The sequence below is a fragment of the Talpa occidentalis genome, unplaced genomic scaffold (assembly GCF_014898055.3).
Source record: "Talpa occidentalis isolate TD23 unplaced genomic scaffold, MPIMG_talOcc4v2.1 talOcc4.2, whole genome shotgun sequence".
Taxonomy (NCBI): domain Eukaryota; kingdom Metazoa; phylum Chordata; class Mammalia; order Eulipotyphla; family Talpidae; genus Talpa; species Talpa occidentalis.
The window spans coordinates 130,484,903-130,506,832 of NW_023602073.1; the positions used below are offsets into that span (position 1 = coordinate 130,484,903).

The following is a 21,930-nucleotide window of genomic DNA, read 5'->3' on the forward strand; positions in this document are numbered from 1 at the left end:
GACCAATTTTCCCAATAAACAAAGACATAAAAATCCTCAATAAAATCCTAACAAACTGAGAATCCAACAAAGCATTAAAAGGATCATACGCGGGCCTCCCCCATGGCGCAGCGGTTGAGCGCTGGGTTGCGAAGCTGCATGCAGCCTCTGCGGTGCCGGTTCGATCCCCGGCTGCTCCCCGGCCACCGGAGGAGGGTCCCACATGGCGTGCAGACCTCTCCTGCCGCCCGCCCACTGCTCCACTCAGCAGTGTACTTCGGTCCTTCTGCCTGCTCTGCTCCTCGCTCTGGCTCTGGTGAATTCTCTCACCCTCCCGCGCTTCTGACTGTACCCAGTGCATGTATAAACAAAACAAACAAACAAACAAATAAACAAATAAATAAATAAAACATGCCTCTTAGTAAAAAAAAAAAAAAAAAGGATCATACACCATGACCAAATGGGATTTATACCAGGGACACAAAGGTGGTTCAACATACAAAATTCAATCAACATGATTCATCACATCAATAAAAATAAAGATAAAACCATATGATCATGTCAATAAATGCTGAGAAATCATTTGATAAGTTCCAACATCCATTTATGATGAAAACCCTGGAAAAACTTGGGATAAATGGAGCTTATCTTAACATAATAAAAGTTATTTACAGCAAACCCATAGCTAATATCAGTATCTAAGATGGAAAACTAACAGTTTTTCCACTAAGAGTTGGTACAAGACAGGGACATCCACTCTTTTTTTTTTTTTTAAAGATTTTATTTATTTATTTATTTATTTATTTATTTATTTATTCATTTATTTATTTATATAAGCACTGGGTATAGTCAGAAGCATGGGAGGGTGAGAAAATTCACTAGAGCCAGAGCGAGCAGGCACATCAGGAGAGGTCTGCATGCCATGTGGGACCCTCCTTCCGTGGCCAGGGAGCAGGCGGGGATCGAACCGGCGCTGCAGAGGCTGTGGGCAGCTTCGCAACCCAGCGCTCGACCGCTCCGCCACTGGGGAGGCCCAGGGACATCCACTCTTAACATTACTATTCAACATAGAATTGGAAGCTCTAGAGCAATTAGATAAAAGAAAGACATAAAAGGAAGGCAAATTTGTAAAGAATAAGTAAAGCTATTGTTATTTACAGATGACCTGGTAACATACATAGAGAACCCTAAAAACTCCATGGAAAAACTAATCAAAACAATTACTCAGTTTAGCAAAGTGTCAGGATATAAAACAATGAATAAGGGTAGCCAGCATATATTGAAATTCTGTTTAAAATAATGGAAAAACATGTAATAGAATTATACAATAGCATTTAAATAAATTATTCCTTTTATGAATAGAAGTTGTTACTCAAATATACATAAGTAAATATTTTTAAATATCATTAATTGGGAGGGAAAATATTAAAAATATAAAAATATAAGAATGGATGATGACATTATTTTTTTAGTTAACCATCTTTGTTTCTCCAACTATGAATTTGAGATGGCACACATTAGAAAAATGTTAGCTTGGTCTTTGTATCAATATATTACTTCATTCAAACATCCCAAACAAAGAATAGCTCAGTAACAATTGGTGCTCTCTCCTGTAGACCTAGTGTTAGAAGTACCAGAGAGCACTTTTGAGGGAGACCTGCTTACAACTCACCCCTCTATAAGCACGCACATTCCTTAACACCAATCGCCATTCCTAGATGGAAGTGCACCTGTTCCTACACTTAGATTTTCATGAGTTTGATTACTCTTTTTCATTGCACATTTTGAACTTTTTTTTTTTAATCACTGGGACATTTAACTGTCAAATACTCAAAAACTGTTTAAAAGACAAGAGAAAATTTAGAGCGGTGAAAGAAAACAAAAGTACTCCATGGATTGGAATTTGGATGGTTTAACAAAGGTAGACTGGAGATGAAGGAATCAACACATGAATATCATGGTTCATCATCTTTTCATCTTTGCTTTATTTACTTTTCACAAGTGTCCTTTTGGCACTTCATTATTTATTTATTTATTTTTTTGCTGTTATAGAGAATAGAGTATAACTATTTAATGGGATTTTCTAACTCCCTATGTTCCTGCATTTGCTATATATTTTTTTCAATTGGTATTTCACTTCTAGCTCTGAGTAAGCTAAGTTACACAGGATAGTAAAATTTTGGTATTTGCCTTATTCTATTTGCCAGACTTTATTTGCCAATTATTATACTATGCTAAACATGATTTATTCTTCTGTGTAAAGAAGGAATTTGACTAGTAAAAAATAACAAAAGGCACTAAGTATTTGTTTATTTTTCCAGGCATTAAGATGCCTTTCAGAAAGGACTTATGACCTAAATGAATGCAGATAAGAATAAACCCCAAACAACCATGAATACTTGTTTCTATTGTCTGAAGATAATTTTATGACTAGATTTCAAATAGTCAAATAAACACCCTACTTTATTTTTAGCACTTTTCTGTGAAAAGTCAATTTTTGCAGAAATATTCACAAAGACCATCTCAAATGCTAGAAACAGAAGCTGCTTATGGGTTCTTGCATTCTTTCCTGTTCCCCACCCTCCATAAAATAAAATATATATATATATATGTATCTACTTGTAAGAGATTACAAAGATTATTTCCTTGTTAAATAACTTATAACCAATAATACTGAAATTCCTCTAAGCTCTCTGCTTCTGACATTTTTAAGGTTTTAAATAACTTTTACATAGGCCATGGCTGGAGTATGATGTTGCAATTAAATAACAATTTCTTCACTTCTTTATTTTCTGTTCTTTGTGCTAATTAATTTTATACATTTAAAACTTAGCTCTAACCTAACCTGCTATGTTTAAAACTCCTAGTTTTCACATTCTCATTCCCATCCTTCTGTAGCCCTTTGAGGCATGCACTAGAACAGTATCTGGGAATACCAAGACAGTGGCCCCTTCTGGGGGCCTGTATCTTTTGCAGATCAACAAGAAATGACTTTAATTTTCTAAATGGTACAGCAGAGGAATGGACAAGGTGCTGAACACACAGAAGTGGCAACTACAACACATTCACTTAAAGGAATGCCAAGCCCTCTAAACACTTCTCAGCTTACCTCCAATAGGCTATAACTTGGAGTTCTAAATTTTACACAATTCAAACTCAATATGTTTTCATAACTGACAATCCTTTCATTTATATAGTAAATTCAGTGCTTTTGTGTATGTTCTGGTCTTAATTATAAAAAAAATAATGTGGCTTTCTCAGGAGATTTTTATCTCTATAGGAGGAAGAATAGAGGAAATAAGATATTTTAATCCATTGGAAGTAAATACAAGGTTTATTATTAAAATTTATGTGTGTTTATGTTATTACTTTAAAATAAAGTAAAACAAAATACACAACATATTTTTTTCTTACAGTTACTTTAATAGGAAGATTTCCTTCTGATTCAAAATTCAATTCCTTTGTTCAAGACCTGTTACTGCATATAGCCCTGTTACTATGCAGTCATTTTACTTGATAGTTAATCCCTTCCTTCAAAAAAAAAATTAGCTTCTAATTATGATTACTGTAAGCTGGTAGGTATACTTCTCTAGTTTCTTTGCATTCAGCTTCCTTCTCTTCCTTTAACATCTGCTATGTGTAGAGAATTTCTGTGGTCTGAAGTTTGTGTTCCTTAAAAATATATATGTTGAAATTCTAACCCCAAAGTGATGGTATTAGGAGACAGGGCCTTTGGGAAGTGAATAGGTCATGAGATTAGAACCCTCATGAATGGGATTAGGGCCCCTATAAAAGAAGCCCTATAGAACTCCCTTGCCACTTCCACCTCATGAGGTTACAGCTGGAAGGAACAATCTATGAACAAAAAAGTGGGTTCCTGAGGAACACTGAATCTGCTGGTGTCTTGACCTTGGGCTTTCCAGCTTTCAGAACTATGAGACAAATTTCTCTTGTTCATGAGTCATGCAGTCTCTGGATTTTACTATACCAGCCCAAATGGACTGAAACAAGAATATAAGTCAATAAGACACCTCACTTCATTGAGAATGATCTGCATCAAAAAAACAGAAATAACAAATGTTGGTGAGGATATAGGGAAAAAGGAACCCTTGCACACTGTTAGTGGGGATGTAGACTGGTCCAACCCCTATGAGAAGCAGTGTGGAGCTTTCTTAAAATATTAAAAGTAGATATATCACATTATCTAGCAATTCCATGCCTTCGTATTTATCCAAAGAATGCAGAAACACTAATTCAAAGGGATATATGTACTCATATGTTCATTGCAGTACTGTTTACAATAGCCAAGTTGTGGAAACAACCCAAGTGTTCAACAACAGATGACTAGATTATGTGGTACACACACATGATGGAATATTATTCAGCTACACAAAAGATGAGCTTGTGCCATTTGCAACAAAGTGGATAGAACTGGAGATGATTAAGTGAAATAAGCTAAAAGAAGAAAACAAATGTTGGATGATTTTACTCATGTAGAGTACAGAACAATAAAACAAAGGAACCAACAAAACTAAACCAAAATAAAGCCTAGAAATGACAGCAGAATTGAAGCTGCTAGAGGCAGACAGTGGGGACAGGGACAATGTGGGTAGGGAACCCATTCGTATATGAAAAAGGGACATGGGTATTCTGGGTTGGATGGGGTGTGGTGATGCACATCTGAGAAGGTGTGACCCTATTCCTCTGAATCATATACAGCGCTGTAAACCAGATATCTCAAAAAAGAATACATAAACAAAAAATTGTCAAGGGCTTATGTTTTCTATTGTATTTTATTGACTTGATTCTGCTTCAGCTAATCTTAAGATAATGTATAGATGAATTAAACAAGTTCTACTAACAATTCAGTTCTAGCAGCCTAGCTGTATTTCAGGGTCAGTTGTTTGTCTTGTATTTTCTTGATATTTTCTAAACATCAAGTAGAACTTGAATCACTAATAAAACTGCTCAAAAATGTAATAGATTAGTGTCTCATAGTCAACCAAAAGGGAAAGCACCTAATATTAATCAAATCTGTTAGCTGAATACTAAAATAAACTATCTCCAAATCCCCTAAGCTTCATGTTATTGTCCTTTTGTTGGTTTCCTACTCCATTATTAATCATCATGCTCATGCTTCTCAAATGAAAATGCATGTTACGCATATTGTTAAAGACAACAGTTAGGATTTCCCTACTGTAGCTCAGTTCATTAATTCTAATAATCTATATTCCATGTCTTGCTTCATACTTTCATTTTGTCCTTTGATAAATCATAAAACATAATTTTATGGGTGAAAAAACAGATACAGAAATGCTAACTTATTTGACCTGGGTGCAGCAGAGATGGATGGCATTTTGTCTAGAACCCCAGTGCTCTACTCCTATGCTAGTCTTCCCTACCACACTGTTGTCCACCATATCATTCCACCTTCCTGGTGCATTTTAAAAAGCACCAGTGTACGCATTAAAAAATTTGCCTGGATGAGGAATTCAGAGTTCTGATTTATGCTCAAAACATTAAGTTGACTAAGTTTTCCAGTGTCCAGAATCTTTGAATAACATACTTTCAAGTCAAAGTATCCATTATATGAAGAATATTAAAACAGATATCTGCATCAAGATATGACCCAGAAATAGGCAGTTTCAGCATGTCATAAAAGTTGGCATTTCTATCTCTTAATTTCTCCTACTGAGCTAAGACTAGATACTTAAAAATTTTTATCTACAATCAATTATGCATATTCCCACATGATCTTTTCCAAGTATGAGGATTATGAGTTTGCTTTTGAGTCATTTATCATCAGTAAGTACTTCAAGAACACTATTAAATTATACATAAACTATGATTATTACAATTATTTCAAGTAGATATTATCTTATTCCTAGAATATTGTAAAAGTAGTTACATTAACAGTTAATGCTACATAATAAAGAAAATTCATATATTTATATTATGGCTTAATGCATTTTGATTACCCCAATAGTCATAAAAGAATTAACTGTTGATAATAATTCCAGATAAGCAAAGTTCCTTTTAATTGTAAGGAGTTCTTTTTAATACTAAAATTAAAAACAATATATTTCACCACAGGAAACTTAGTTACCTTCTTAAGTTACTTGATGAAACAGGACATGCAAAGACTAAGTAGCTGTGACAGCTTACTGTTTTAAGAGCATAGAAAGGCTCTGAAGTCAGCCAGAAATCAATTGTAGTTTTATTATTTACCAACTGTGTGCTCTTAAGTGAATTACCTCATTCTCCCTGTGCCTCAGTTTCATAATCTGGACAAGTAATAGCACCAACCTTGGGGGTGTTGGGAGTACTATATGTGTGTGTGCAAATGCTCTTAAAAGTAAGGGGCACACAGTAAATGTCTAATAAATGTTAGCTGCTGCTGCTGCTGCTACCAACACCACCACTACTAGCCTCAAATTTACTAATTAACCATGCTTTTCGTTCCATACTTTTATAAAATTTAAGGGAAAAATGCTTTTCTATAATTTCTGTGATTATGATTTCAAACACTTACTGTATATCAGTAATACACCAAGTACAATATAGGGCATTACAAACACCATGGATTCTAGTCCATGAGTCTATAAACAAAATGTTTATAGGCGCCTAAAAGCATACATTTCACAGAGTATATTAGTGTGAAAAAATAATAATGTAGGTCCTTAATGAACATGAATTCTATAAATAAAATCATTTTAGTTTATTGGTTTAACTATTTAAGAAGCACAAAGGACTGGAAAAGAGCATGATAATCCATCTGCATGTATTTCCTAGGTTTCATAGCCTTCTCCAACTTGGCACACAGTAAGTGCTCAATAAAGATGATTTTGCATCAGACACTAAGACTGGAAAGCACTCCAAAATTAATTCTGATTTGGGGGAGATATTGCCACCTAGTGAAAAATTTAGCTCATTACTTAGGATTATCAAATAATGCTGAGAAATTTCCAAATTAAGACTTGATCCCACATAAAATATTATATAAATATGTATTATGTGTATTTAGGTGAGGCACTGATAAGAAAAACATGAATAAGCCTCCATCTCTGCTTCCTACAAAGTATAGATAACACTAAGAAATCACATACTCCAGAGAGTGACATAGAATAAAAGCTAATGCAGGAAAAATAAAATATTTGTTTATCAGACAATCAAAAGCTAGTATTTCAGGAAATCTGCTAAAAAAGTAGTTAGCAAATAAGAGATTGGACTTCAAATCCAGATTTCTGGATCTAAGTCTTGATTCTTATAAAATGGGAATAAGTACCATATTTATTTTTTAAGATTATTGTGAAAAATAAATATATGTAAAGTGCTAAAAACAGTACTAGGACCACAGAAAGTGCTATGCACTAGCTATAATTATTATTAAATGTAGGACATGTTTCTTCAGGTTAGACAAATACTCATTAATAACAGAAAATTAATTGCTGGACTATAGCTCCATAAATTTAATTCAGTACAAGCTGTTTCTCTGACTAGTACCCTGTTATTATGGGAATCCTAAAAGTACATTGTCTGTGGTACTCTGTGACTAAATTTTGTATTACTAGATGATTAACCCTTTCAACATCAGGCAAATAAAACTGGTTTCTGAAAGTAAAAATTATATTTCTTACCAAAAAAAGCAAAAAGTCAGTAGAATGAAAGACCCAAAAGACCACAACCTGAAAATATGCTTAACAGGGAAAGATGCTTGCTGACTCTTCACAGATTTTGCTAGAACTGAAAGATGAATGATACATTTAGCTACCATTGTGGTCTCATTCGCAGTAAATCTGACTTAGAAAAAATGAGCTTGTTCCATTTTCCCTGCAAATTACCTATGTATACCACCAACTCTAATAAATACCATTTAAAAATCATGTAAGTATGCTACATAGTTCAAATTTTATACCATTAAAGCAGTTATCAAAAGCTGCAGTTAAACTTCATTTTCAGATAAGAAAGTTTGAACAAAATATTGCTGCATTAAAAAATAAAAGGGAAGGCAAAACTATAATAGGCCAATAATACATACAATTTAGATTATAAAATGTAAAGACTATTTGGACTGATTCTGACTTGTGTTAAACAAGTGAAATATTTTAGAGTCCAAAAAAAACTTAAGGAGATATATATATCCATTCATAAGAACTGTGCTAAATCTTCGACTGCTTGGGGTTATATAACTCCTTCCTAAGCTTCCTCTTTTTAAAAATAGGCAACAAAGAGTTGGGAAAATGTGTTGAAATATTGAGTTTTGTTTGAAAAGGTGTGTTAGTATATTAAAAATTGTGCTCTAAATACATTGCCTCCCTGGAGGTGCAAAGGGTTAAGCACAGCACCATGAAGCTATCCACAGCCACTGCAGCAGGAGTTGGTCCCTGGCTGGCCAGGGAGCTACCCACATGGTGCAACAGACCTCTCCTGTCTCGCCCACTGTTCCCCTCAGCAGTGTATTTCAGTCAGTCTGCCTGTTCTGTTCACCACTCTGTCTCTGGTGAATTCTCTCACCCCCCTGCACCTCTGGCCTGTAACCCAGTTCTTGTATGCATAAATAAAGAAATCTTTAAAAATAAATAAATAAATATATAAATACATTCTACAATATAACTCTAATTTCACGAGTATTATTTGAATATTTTAATTTCTAAAACCCTCTGAAATCTTCTACACTACCATTAACAAGGCATGGATAGAACATAATGTTCTTAACTTTATGCACTTGTTTTCTAATTGACCTAAAAAGGTACATGCTCAAATAAAAAGAAGGCTGAAGAACAAAAAGAGAAGGGAAAAAAAAAACTAATTTCATTTCCATTCCATAAAGAGATACTTATCAGTATATTAAAATGTGAGTTCCCGTAAAGTCAAATATATACTGGTTCAATGAGCATGTAACAACCCATTTTACCTTTCTGTTTGTTTTTAGTTTTTATTAAATAACGAAGTACTTTTGTTGGGGGGAAAGGATGGGCTACCCTGTAACACTTTCACAGTCCCTCTCTCCTAGTATCCTCACAAACGACTATCTCTTACATAGGCTAGGTATTAGTAGAGCCAGTAACCAGATAAAGACATGCAGCTTTGGCAAGGCAAGAGGCTTATGCAAGATACAGAACTGAACCTTAACCCTTGTTTTGGGGGTCCTGTTTTGGGATTCTTTCTACTTATGCTTCTAGAATAGAGTTCTTAGTCTAAATGCCCATTGTGTAAAAACTTAATGGGCAATCCTATTAGGGCTATTCTGTTGATTAAATGACATAAAATAAATTGAGGAAAAAAGGTTAAGAGTAGAACTTGAACTTACATTCATAGTAAACATTTCAAAAGCTTAAAAAGCAAATTAGAAATTGAATGAAGACTGTTGTGAAACCCCTTAAAAGTCTGAGGACATAACTGTGCTGCCCATTTCCTGTGTAACAGCTCCAATTATTAAGTAGTTAGCATAACTCTCCTTTATGTGAAGATGTGGAGTGGATACAAAGAAAGATCTTGTTTAAGATACATGTTTGAAGTAGACACTAAATTTGGACATGGGATGATCTGAAAAATTCATTTGTCTTTTCCTATAACCAGGTAGTGTTTATTTTTGTCAATAATTTCTTATAAGAGTAAATGATACTGAATTGTTTAACAATTCTACCATTAGTAATAGCTGTCTGCAAATCTGAATGTGTTAGTGAAATGTATTATTTCTTCTCTTAAAGATCTTTAAGATACACCTCAATTTTACACATTATTTTCTAACATAATTTGCCTGAAAAGGCATAATAAAGTCCATGCTATGATCAACAACTTCAAGTTTAGAACTTAACTCAGTCATTCAGTAACTCAGCACTTATCACAGCCACTAAACAATCTGTCTTAATATAAAGAAATACATTTCATCAATGTAAAACTCTCCAAGTAGTTTCACATTATTGTTACCTATATATATATTTATGTATTTATGAATATATACCACTGTAAGCCATCCTAGCTTAATCAGTAAAAACAATCATGATACATGATATCCTAAGCAAATCAAAGAGTATAAAAACTTTTTACATGTATAGGAATATGTGAAGAAAATGGAATTGCAGTTTTGAGAGAGACAGCACTATCAGTATAATTAGTAGACTAATCAAACTATAAATTCACAACTGAAATTAAAGAAATATATCAAAGACAGCATAAATCCAAATAATTTTGAGAATGCAATACTATTCCAAAGGAATGTGTTCAAAGTCTTTATTTCCTATTGTTTCTCACAATGATAGAACAGTGTAATTTTTAGAGTAGAAAAAGACATTAGATTTCTAATTCCAGATTTTGTTGTTATTGATACTTAATCTTTTGCTTTATTTTTTAGAAACTCTCAAAGAGTTTATTAAAACTATTTGCTTTACTAAGAGCAAAAACATAAAACAAGAAATTAACTCAATATTCAGCTAAAAGTATAACAGGTTCACATTTCCTAAATGTTTTTTATCTTTTAATTTGGTTAACATAGGGCCTCCCTGGTGGTGTAGGGGTTAAGTCTCAGCACTATAGCTGCTACTGTTGCTACTGTCTGAGTTCAATCCAAGCCAAGTAACTAATCCACATTTGGCACAGCAGACCTCTCCCATCTTGCCGCTGCTCCCCTCAGCAGTGTATTTCAGTAAAATGCCCATTCTTCTGCCCACTCTCTCTGATGAATCCTCTACCCCCCACACCTCTTGCCTATACCCCAGTTCTTGTATACATAAATATTTAAAAAATAAAAAACGAATCTTTAAAATAAATTTAGTTAACATATTTAAGTGAATTTTCTATTTAAATTGATTTACAAAGAAAGTTATGACTACCTTATCTATGAATACACAAATAAGGTCACAACCATTATGGACACGTTTTCTGACATTTAAAATTAATAATAATCATGCTTATGGAGAGAGAAATATAATAACAAATTTAATCTATGACTCAGTATATTCAAGATATCTTTGTTAACACAAAGGACTACAATTTTCAGAGTTCATAATTCTGATTCAGTCTAAATATAAAGGTTACTCTAAATATTCTTGACTCATCAAGTAGCAAACTTACCATGGAAGTCATAAATATACAAAAGAATTGGCTCATTCTGCCCAAATGCACAAAATGCAGCCAAGTTTTCAAGTGGGTGATAAGAAATGTCTCGAACAGGTGATTTGAAAGGCAGGTCAGAATACACTGCTACTTGTTCTCCTGAAAGAGATGACATATGTTAACTTTTATTGTCTTAGATATTTCACATTATAAGATTACTTTTCAATATATTTAAAGATATATTTAGAGTAAGTATAACAAAGTTCACATTATTTGCATGAAAACCTCAAGTACTTACAAATGTATGAGCATCACTGTATTAAATATTTTCATTCTCAGTCTTCCTCTGTCTACTTCTCAATTCAACCTCTTTAATGAGGTGTTCAAGGTATAAGACAAAGAGCTTAGAAGGAATAGTATCTACCTCTGAAACTTGACAGAGCTGTGCAAATGCCAACTGTTAAATCTCTGTTAGAATTCCACTCAGAACTAGGTGAGAAACTGTAGGTCTCAAAACAAAGAATCTCAAAGCAAAGACGTTTAGTGGGAACTAATTTTTACATTAAATTTTCTGTTTTTTTTTTCAGAGGCTGCTGGAATTATCTGTTTTAAAGATATTTATGATTATTAATGGCTAAAAGAGGTCTATAGCAGAGGTTTATAGAATCTGTGAAAATGAGAACTCAACAAAGAATCTAGGTCCAGTTATTGAAAGGAAAAAGATTCATTTATCATTTCTGAACTGATGCTAAAGTATCAAATCACAGTAAGAAAAAAAATCTAAGTAAATTGACTAGTCAAGAAATATCTAAAGGAAAGATTAATGGAACTGGATAAATGAAATAATATTTATGTAGTTTTGGTTTTACCTCTAAAAAGCAAAGGTGAGGCACAAATGAACTTCCCAGGGTAATAGGTAATTTTCTTTTGGGGGGGAACCCTGAATTGCAGTAAACTGTTATTGAATTTCAGACATCAAAAATTTTGATAGGAATATTTGTTTCTAATAAAAATATATTTTAGATGTTTAGCCATTTGCATGATAAGTTGTATTACAAATTAAGCTTATACAGAAAAATATTCTGTATTTTTCATTATAGTACTCAGTATTTTTCTAAGATCAAAAATATCTCATTACAAGCAAGGAAAGAATAAACCTTCAATTTTGTAATGTAAAATTCTAAATCCATTAGGAGCACAAAACAATAAAGAACAGAATTTAATATAAATTTAGAGTGTTGCTCAGTTCCAATTTTCAATTTTGAAAATTATCAATTTTCCAATTTTGAAAAACATGATTGAGAACTTAAAACCAGAATTTCCTTGAAAATTATTCCATAAAATGTTAGTTTTACACAAAATTTTTAAAAATCAATGAGATATTTACCTGTTTCTGAGTTCCAAACATATACTACGCCATCCTCACTTCCAGCAAAGAGAAAAGTCCCACATGGTGTCAAAGTACTATGAATCTTCTCTCGATAATTTGCTGCACCTACAAATTTCCTTGCTGCTAATCTATAAACAACAACAAAAGACTTTACAAATGTAACCTGTCTTACACATTTAAAAGGCTAGCAGTAGAGAAACTTAAATATTTCATTTGCATTTAATAAACAAATTTTTAATCCTTTATGTGGGAGAAATTCTACGATGGATATAGAATAATCAGTCCCAGAAATCAGAGAGATTATAATTAAATGGGAGAAAGAAATCAATCAATGTAAAACAGAAAGTGGATGCAGAAAGTACCACAAATGAAGAACAAAAAGGAAACTGCAGATCTGGATAACAGATTAATTCTGGCTATGGAGAAGGAGACTACATAATAAAGTAGCATTAGAGTTGGTGACTAAAAAATGAACAGAATTTCTATATTTTTAGATATCCTTCCCATGTGATAAATTATTTTTTTTCTTTTTTCCATATGTGCACATACACACTCTGCCCAGCTACCAGTATCCATATACCTACCTACGCTTTTCCTCCATCTCCTCTTTCCTAGTCCCTGCTCCCTCTGGTAACCACTATATTCTTTGACTGAGTTCAAGATTTATTCCTACACTATTTTTCCTTTGTATATTTTTGGTTATTTATATTTCACAGATGAATGAAACCACCTGCTATCTGTCTTTCACTATTTGACTTATTTTACTTAACACAATCACCTCATGACCCATCCATACTGCCCCAAATGCCACTATTTTATCTTTTTTCACAGCTGTGTAGTGCTCCATTGAGTATATATTCCACAGTTTCTTTATCCATTCATCTGCTGAAAGGCATTTGGGTTGGTGCCATAATTTGGAAATTGTGGACAGTGCTTCTATGTACACAGACATAAATATATCTTTTCATATTAAGACTTTGATATTATTTGGATAAATACCTAGACTTTGATATTATTTGATATTATTTGGATAAATATTGTGGATTTATTCCTGAGAATGTTCTGTGTGCACTGGAGAAGAAAGTGTATTCATTTTTTTCTGGGATGGAAAGCTTTATAAATGTCTAATAAATCTATCTGTTCTAACAGTTCATTTAAGGCCTTTATTTCTTTGCTAAATTGTCTGTCTATATGATCAATCCCTTCATGTCAGTGGTGAGCTGATGTCTTCAACAATGACTGTACTTTTGTCGCTCTGTTGTTTTAGTTCTGTTAATAGTTGCTTCATGCAATATAGTTTTAAAAATCACACAAGGAATATTTGATCCTCACAAAAATGTTAGCAAACACATTATTAAGTCATCTATTGAATATAGAATCCAATCTCACATGCTTTTTCACTTATGAATATCAGATAACACTGTTTCAGTGCCTACTGTGCACCCAGTTAACACTATTATCATCTCTGGTTTAAAGAGAGATTTTGGTTTTATAGATACCACGCTGTTATCTGCTTTTTTCACTCAATAATAAACCACAATGGTCCTACATGTAAGAAAACTTGAGTATGTATTATAATATTAAAAGCTTTATGCTACATAATTGTCTAAATATATTTTCAATTTTCTATTCTAGGATAACACTTAGTGTGTTTCTAGGTTTTCCCCACAATGAGTATGGTTTGGATGAACAATCTTGAATGTATATTTTTTACACTGTTTTATAATTGTTTTCTTTACATAAATGCCCCAGAACTGAGGTTACTGGACCAAACATTTCTTAAGTCCTTGCTATGTGCTGTAATGATTTAAGTGTTTTACATTATAAACTAGTATATTCCCCACTAGTATCTTCCCCTTTATGAAGATGGTATATATTATTTTTCCCATTGGAGAGATGAGAAGAGAGACACACAGAAGTCATCAGTTAATAAAGGGTGGAAAAGGCAGAATTTGATTCCAAGCAGTTCGTCTCTAGAGCCATGACCTTAGGTTGAATATTATATTGCTAAAAAGAAAACCAAACTCCTAAGGCCTGACCTTCTAAAATAGGGCTCTAATCTCTATTTCTGAAGTTTTCTCTTAATACTCCTTGTCAGGAAACCTATGCTCATACAGATGTAAACTGACTTTGTCTCAGGTACAACTTATATACACCTCTGAATATTAATTCAATTCAAGCTTTTCATGCTTCCCACTCTACTGAAAACACATCCAACTTCTCTAAATCCACTTTCTCTAAATCCACTAATGCTTCAAAACTGAGCTCAAATGCCCACTTCTCCATTAAGTCCTTAACAGAAAATTTTATTATACCTACCAGCTTTACTGCTGCCATGAAAAATACAGTCAACTTTACGATATACTTATGTTCATTAAAAAAATACACACTGAATACTTGCTGTCTGCCAGGCATAACATGAGTATAAAATGTAGGAAAAAAAAGAAAAGTAGGGTCTAATCAGAAAATATCTTACATTTAGCCTAATTAAAGGTTTTGTGTGTTATTTTGGAAGTGACACAGCTAGATAATAAATTCTAGATAAGCTGATGGTGCTTATCATTCCCCCGCAGCACCCAGGCCAGTGTTCTGAACTATTCTACATAAATATTAATGGACTTAATGGTTAGTCACAAAAAGATAATTGCAGAACAGACTAACAAATTACTATCTTGTTTTCTAAACAAAATAAAGAAATCTTAAAAAAAATGCTATCATTATTTTCCACAGGAACTGTTAACACCTAAAGGAAAGCTCACCAGAAATTTACACTGGTTTGCCCAAAATTTCTTTATTAAAGGCATTTCCTTTCATTTACATTATTTAAAAGTAAAACAAAAAAATAAAAACAAGAATGTATTAATTAAATACTTCTCAGTCAGCTGTGATATTGTATCATAATATTATACTATCATAGAGATGAAAAGGTACAGCAAGTAGAAGTTTATTTATTTTTAATTATGAAAATAAAAAGCAACTGACTACACTTTAGCCTTAAAACTATTCATATTTTGGGCCTCCCCGGTGGCGCAGCGGTTGAGCACTGGGTTGCAAAGCTGCCCGCAGCCTCTGTGGCACCAGTTCGATCCCCGGCTGCTCCCCGGCCACCAGAGGAGGGTCCTGCATGACGCGCAGACCTCTCCTGCCGCCCGCTGCTCCCCTCAGCAGTGTACTTCGGTCCTTCTGCCTGCTCTGCTCCCCACTCTGGCTCTGGTGAATTCTCTCACTCTCCCGTGCTTCTGACTGTACCCAGTGCTTGTATAAATAAATAAATAAATAAATAAATAAATAAATAAATAAATAAATAAATAAATAAATCTTTAAAAAAAAAAACTATTCACATTTTGACCCAGATAATTCTCTGGAGCAGGGAGTGGGAGGGACTCTGTCTTTTGAACTATAGGATGTTCAGCAGTATCTCTAGTCTATAGCCACTAGGTGCTAGAATCAATCTACAAAAACATTTCCAGACACTGCCAGATGTCCCAAGGGACAAAATGGTCTAGCTGAGAGTCACAGCTGCATTTTATAAATATCAATAAATTCATTATTCTATGAATCCTTGAACTGTCAATATTTATATATACTTACAGTCGGAGATCCATAATTCTCAAAGTACTATCTTTGGTATGTATTAACAAACGTTTTCCATTGGGATGACCCTCCAAATAACTTATTGGAATCCCTTTAAACTCACTTTCTTTAATTTCCTGAAATGATAAGATAATTACTGCTGTAAACTTTGTCTAGCGATGAGCCTTTTTTACAGTACAAAATTAAGATATTTCATTTAATTGTACTACACAGGATGATTTAAAATTTTTGGCAATTTTAGAAGTCCCAGTGAGTTCAAATTAAGGATAAAAATAAAGTTAATAAAATATACTTTGGGTTGTGATATAAAGTCATACTTAATTAGTCACAATGTGCTTTTGTATTATACATGATTTGCCAAAATTTAGTTAGTTCCAAGGAAGCATTTCCTAAAAACATATTCTGATACCACTTTTTCTGTTTGTCATCATATAAGAAAGCTTCCAGTTTTTATAATTCAAAAGCACAGAATTAACTTTCAAGTTCTATTTCAGACTCAGATTATTTCCTCATACTTTTACCTCCACTTATCCTTAAAAGGGTATATGATCAACAATTTATTCTGAAATCATTGAATTTAGAAAATAATTTTAAGGGTTTTTTTTATATAGTTATTTAAGGCAGTGATGGAAGTCACCTAATTAATGATGTCAAGGTCAACAACACTGAGAGAGAATGTGTCAATATAAGTTTCGCGTAAGAAAAATTACCAAATGTCCTCCCTGCTTGGATTACCAGTTGAGAGAAAAAAATTGCAAATGTAAAACTGCTGACGCTGAAGTTCACTGAGCCAAAGGAAAGCCTGCTTTAGTGACATGGATGGAATTAGAAGAGATAATGCTAAATAAAATAAGTTGAAGCAGAAAGATAAATACCAGCTAGTGTCACTAATACATAGAATATAGAGAAACCATACCAAGAACCAGAGAAAGACAATCTTAAAAGTTAGCCCTTGAAAACTGACTAAAAAACTGAAGTGTCCAAAGGGGCAGGTGGTGGAGGAGAGGTAGGAACCAAGAGGAAGGAAGCACAATAGACTAAGGTGGTGGACTGTGGGTGATTTGGTGGTAGGTACCTTATGGTGGTGGTGATAGTTGATAGAATCCTAATGATATCACATTTAAAAAATAAACTAATTTTTAAAAAAGGAAAATCTGCTTTAACCTACAGAAAGAATTTCTGAATTAGGCTTCTCTTATTTTGTATTCCCTTCTTCTAGGGGGTCTTCTCGTCAGAGGTGGGTTGGCACCAGTAGAAGTCAGATACAAACTGCTACAGACCTATTATCAGCAGTTGAGCCCTGGTTACTGCTTTTTGACGTTAAAACCTGCTTTCACCCACTTTTTAAAAGTTATAGAAAAAGTCATACGCTGACACCATAGACGGGGATTTTACTGAGCTGATTTACAACAATTAGGGGTAGGTATGCACTATGTGGGGTTTGAGCAAATGAACAGACACTTAGCCAACGCAAATGTGCAAAATCAAAACCAAAACCATCTAACAAGTTAATTGTTAAGTGTAAGTTTGAGAAACATGCTGGAAGATTTCGTGCTTGTAGTATCCATTAATGATTTTGTCTACATTTTTTCCTTATTACATTCACGTTCAAACTAAAAAAAAAAAAACTTGCTTAAATATCCATGTCATTCACCTTGGAGCATGTACAAAAGCACATGGACAGATGAATGTAATTTAGCATTCCCCACAAAACTGGCTGAAGAGAACCAAGCAAGAAATCGTACTCTCCGGTTTGTCCTAGGGCATTACCTATGGTAAAGATAACTGTCTCAAATAATCACCAGGCTGTAGATTTTCTAGATAAATTTGCCTTTTGGTTACCATAATACTGTAAAGAAACACACATTTTTTTTTTTTTAACACAATAATGAACTCTTCTTTATAGATGCAAATAATTGAAGTCAGTGCCTTTGGAGCCTTGCCAATCCCTCAGGTACATAAGTAATTAGAAAGCTCTATTTTCAATGTGAGTGAAATTAGACTATATGAATTCCAAGATATCATTCATTAATCTGACAGACTAGGTGAAAATGACTAAAATTAGACTTTTTAAACTCATAGACTGATATAATTATATATTATATATAAAACTGTAATTCATGAAAATTATTTATTACATAAGAGTAACTTTTCAAATAAGGACAATTGTTACAATCTAGTCTAACAAACAAAAAAATTGAAGAACAAAGGCAGCATGTAATATAAAAATTGTGTCAGTGTATACAAAACATACTCAAATTTAATGATTCATTTTGTATTTTAACTAAAGAAATCCAACAAAATTGTTTAGTCTACAAGCTACCTTGAAACACTGTACTCCAAAAATGAGCACCATCATTCATTTCTATTTAGCAATTTCAAATGAGACAATGATGATAATTAAATGATGAGCCACCCTCAGCATCATATAATTCTGAAAGCTTAGAGTGGTGTCACTGGATCAAGGGAAAAAAAAAAAAAGATAGGCAAATGTATTATCTATACATCTATAAATACATCTAAGTGGTATAACATAATCCCACTTAACGTAAATTTCCTTAATAAATCATTAAATGTCACAGTACAGTTAAGGTTCAAAAAATAAAATCAAAGTAAAGCCTGGTTCTAGTGAAGAAAATTTCACTAAGTCACTGTATCATCAATTAGCCAGCAGGATGATCATCAATGATAACTGACTTTTCAAGAAGTGAGAGAACTTATTTTTTTGAAAAAGACAGGACACAATGTCATGTGGATTGACATTTTTTCGTTTCTCTAATTGAATACCAATATGAAATATGATTTCATACCTTATTTACACTCCAGTGGTGCACTGAATGTTGTACATCATTAACTTTGACATATGTATTCCAAACAACAATCACTCCTGTGCAGTCTCCTGAATACATGTGATGACCTAGTTGAATAAAGAAATTACTCGTTTATAAATGTTATACAGAGGTGGAAACAAATATGACATTGAGAAAATACATCACAGCAAAACAGAAGGTTATTAAAAGATATTTCAGTTAAAAAAAAATCCCAAATATAAAAAAAAAATTCGAAAGCAAATCCCAATTATCTAGGAGTTCTAGTTTAATATCAATCTTAGAATAAAACTATCTTACAGCTGAATGGGCCCTCAGAGACCATTAAAAGTTCAGACCCATTCAAGCATATCTTACACACCATTACAAAGAAATGGTTGTTCACCAAATAGTAACTTAAAATGTACAAAGCAGCTTATACAACTGATGAACTATGAATGCGAATGTTCTTTTTCATTCTGAGCAAAATCCCTCTATGGCAACTTTAACCCTATTTGCTACCTACTGGAGTAACACAGACTGAATTCTCTTTTTATCATATATAAATATCTTAATGCCAAATATTTGAAGAAATTCTTCATCTCTCTTTTACAATATGAGCTACTTCTAATATGACAGCTTTTAAACACCTTTCCATCCAAGGTTAACCTTTCTTGAAAGTGTTCCAATTTGGTAACATCTTTGGATTGTACTGAGTATATTAACAATATTATCATTTTGATTTGAATTCCACGCTAATTAATTATAGCTATAGCCTAAAGGTCTAGTCTCTGCAATAATGTAAAAAGTGAAACTTAATAGATATAATGAATTTCTTTATTCTTCCAACTGATAATCTATATTTACATCTTTAATAAAATACCAGCTATATTATTCATAGAGTTAGACAAGTCTTTAAATAATTTTGCTTATATGTTTTTGTATTTGATAAGCTAATAGCTATATTCAAAATATATATTCTCAATATTCCTTTTGGATTTCACTGTACCTTCCTCATTTTTACCCTGTAGTTTAAAAGGTCATTAAAAAAAAACTACTGAGAATAATAATTACTAATCCAATGAAATTTACTTATTTGGAATAGGAATGCCTGTTACATCAAAGATTAGTTAATTCTAAATGTTTAGGAATTTAATACTTTAAAATTACAAATAGAACTTCATCAGTACCAAATCTATGCTCAGGTCTATCAGATGATCTGAACATATGTATAAATCTAAATATCTACAAACAATTATCAACACATAAAATTCCTCTCAAACTCAAATAATAATTATCCCAGTGCAAGTAACATTTGTATAGTTTTTATAGAACTAGCCCTCATTTGGAACATATATATATGTTATAATTTTATATACATATATTATTACTGACTTACCTTCAGTATCAAAACAGAGAGAGTTGATAAAACTCTTGTGAGTGTCAAACTGTCGAATCAGAATTGCAGGGTCCTCTCCCATATCAACTTTCCATATCCGTATCACAGAATCATAGCATCCTGTAACCACCAGTTCTTTCAAAGCTGGATGGAATTTAGCCGTGTAAACAAAAGAAGGATGAGGTAAAACTCTGAAAGTATTTGTATTGTTTATTTCATTTTTCCAAATCCTGGAGAAGAGTAAAAAATTAATATCATTTCCAAAAGGCAGACATTTCTCAACAACCAATGTAGCCAACAGATTTAAATAAGTTGATAACACCAATGGTAAATTTTAAAACAATAAAAAATAATGGGATCACATGTTATGGCTTTCCTTATAGTCATTATCAAGTTTAAATATTGTTTACTAATATAATCTATATAGTAAAATGAAAACCTGTATTTATATTTGAATGTTTATCTGTTTTTTAAATCTACCTATCTTTGTCATTCAGTAAATGTATAGTTGGTAAAATATCGCACTTGCTATAACATACATCAAAAATAAAATATCAGGGGCCTCCCCAGTGGCACAGCGGTTGAGCGCTGGGTTGCGAAGCTGCCCCCAGCCTCTGCAGCGCCAGTTCGATCCCCGGCTGCTCCCCGGCCACCGGAGGTGGGTCCCACATGGCGCACAGACCTCTCCTGCCACCCGCTGCTCCCCTCAGCGGTATGCTTCGGCCCTTCTGCCTGCTCTACTCCCCGCTCTGGCTCTGGTGAATTCTCTCATCCTCCCGCACTTCTGACTGTACCCAGTGTTTGTATAAATAAATAAATAAATATAAATAAATCTTTTAAAAAAATAATAAAAAAAATAAAATACCAGGAGAAACTTTAATGATTTAATTAGGTTGTGTATATTGCTTGCTCAAAGTGCTTACTAGTGGTAATTTAAAGAATAAGGCACTCTATTAACCTGTAGTTGTGATTTCTGAGTCTAGATTTCTGAATAAGAAGATCCCAAAGACTTAAAATCCATATTGAAATTACTATATAACTTACAGAATAAAAGATTAAAATAACTGATATTTTGATAGAAGACAGATTATCCTGGGCCTCCCGGTGGTGCAGTGAGTTGAGCACCACACTGTGAAGTTGTCCACAGCCTCTGCAGGGCGGGTTCGATTCCTGGCCAGGCAGGGAGCAACCCACATGGTGGAGCAGACCTCTCCTGCCTTGCCTGCTGCTCCTCTCAGCAATGTCTTCGGTCTGTCTGCCTGTTCTGCTCCCCGCTCTGTCTCTGGTGAATTCTCTAACCCTCCCATGCCTCTGACTGTACCCCAGTTCTTGTATAAAAAAAATCTTTAAAAAAAAAAAAAGACAGATTATCCTACATTAAACTGTTTGTCTCTTCCGCTAAGTATTGGATAATTAAAACATTACTATTACACTCATATCTACAGTCTTGACAAAAGCATAAGCCCAAAGGGTAAAACTGTTATGTCAGTTACTCTATACTTTTAGTCAATGTATAAAAAATAGGCAAAATCTAGCAACAGACGGGAGTTATATGAATATGGAACAATGGGTTTTTAAAAAGTTTAAGTTTATTCGAATTAGAAGAATATGTTTCTTTTTTTAATATGGGGATTCAAGTACTGCCAGAAAACTAAAGCAGATCAAGGCCTTCTCAAAATTATCAATAAAAGAAAAAAATTGCAGTT

The 21,930-nt window shown here is 33.3% G+C and overlaps 1 protein-coding gene across 1 annotated transcript in view; it reads right to left on the reverse strand.

Moving 5' to 3' along the window:
* AHI1 (Abelson helper integration site 1) overlaps positions 1–21,930 on the reverse strand; it is a 164,623-nt gene that overhangs the window by 110,128 nt on the left and 32,565 nt on the right. The window contains exons 14-18 of the mRNA XM_037520436.2: positions 20,225–20,454; positions 18,829–18,935; positions 16,016–16,134; positions 12,422–12,552; positions 11,053–11,193 (exon numbers count right to left, since the gene is read on the reverse strand). Of these exons, the coding sequence (XP_037376333.1) occupies positions 11,053–11,193; positions 12,422–12,552; positions 16,016–16,134; positions 18,829–18,935; positions 20,225–20,454 (728 nt within the window). The remainder of the gene's footprint in view (positions 1–11,052; positions 11,194–12,421; positions 12,553–16,015; positions 16,135–18,828; positions 18,936–20,224; positions 20,455–21,930) is intronic.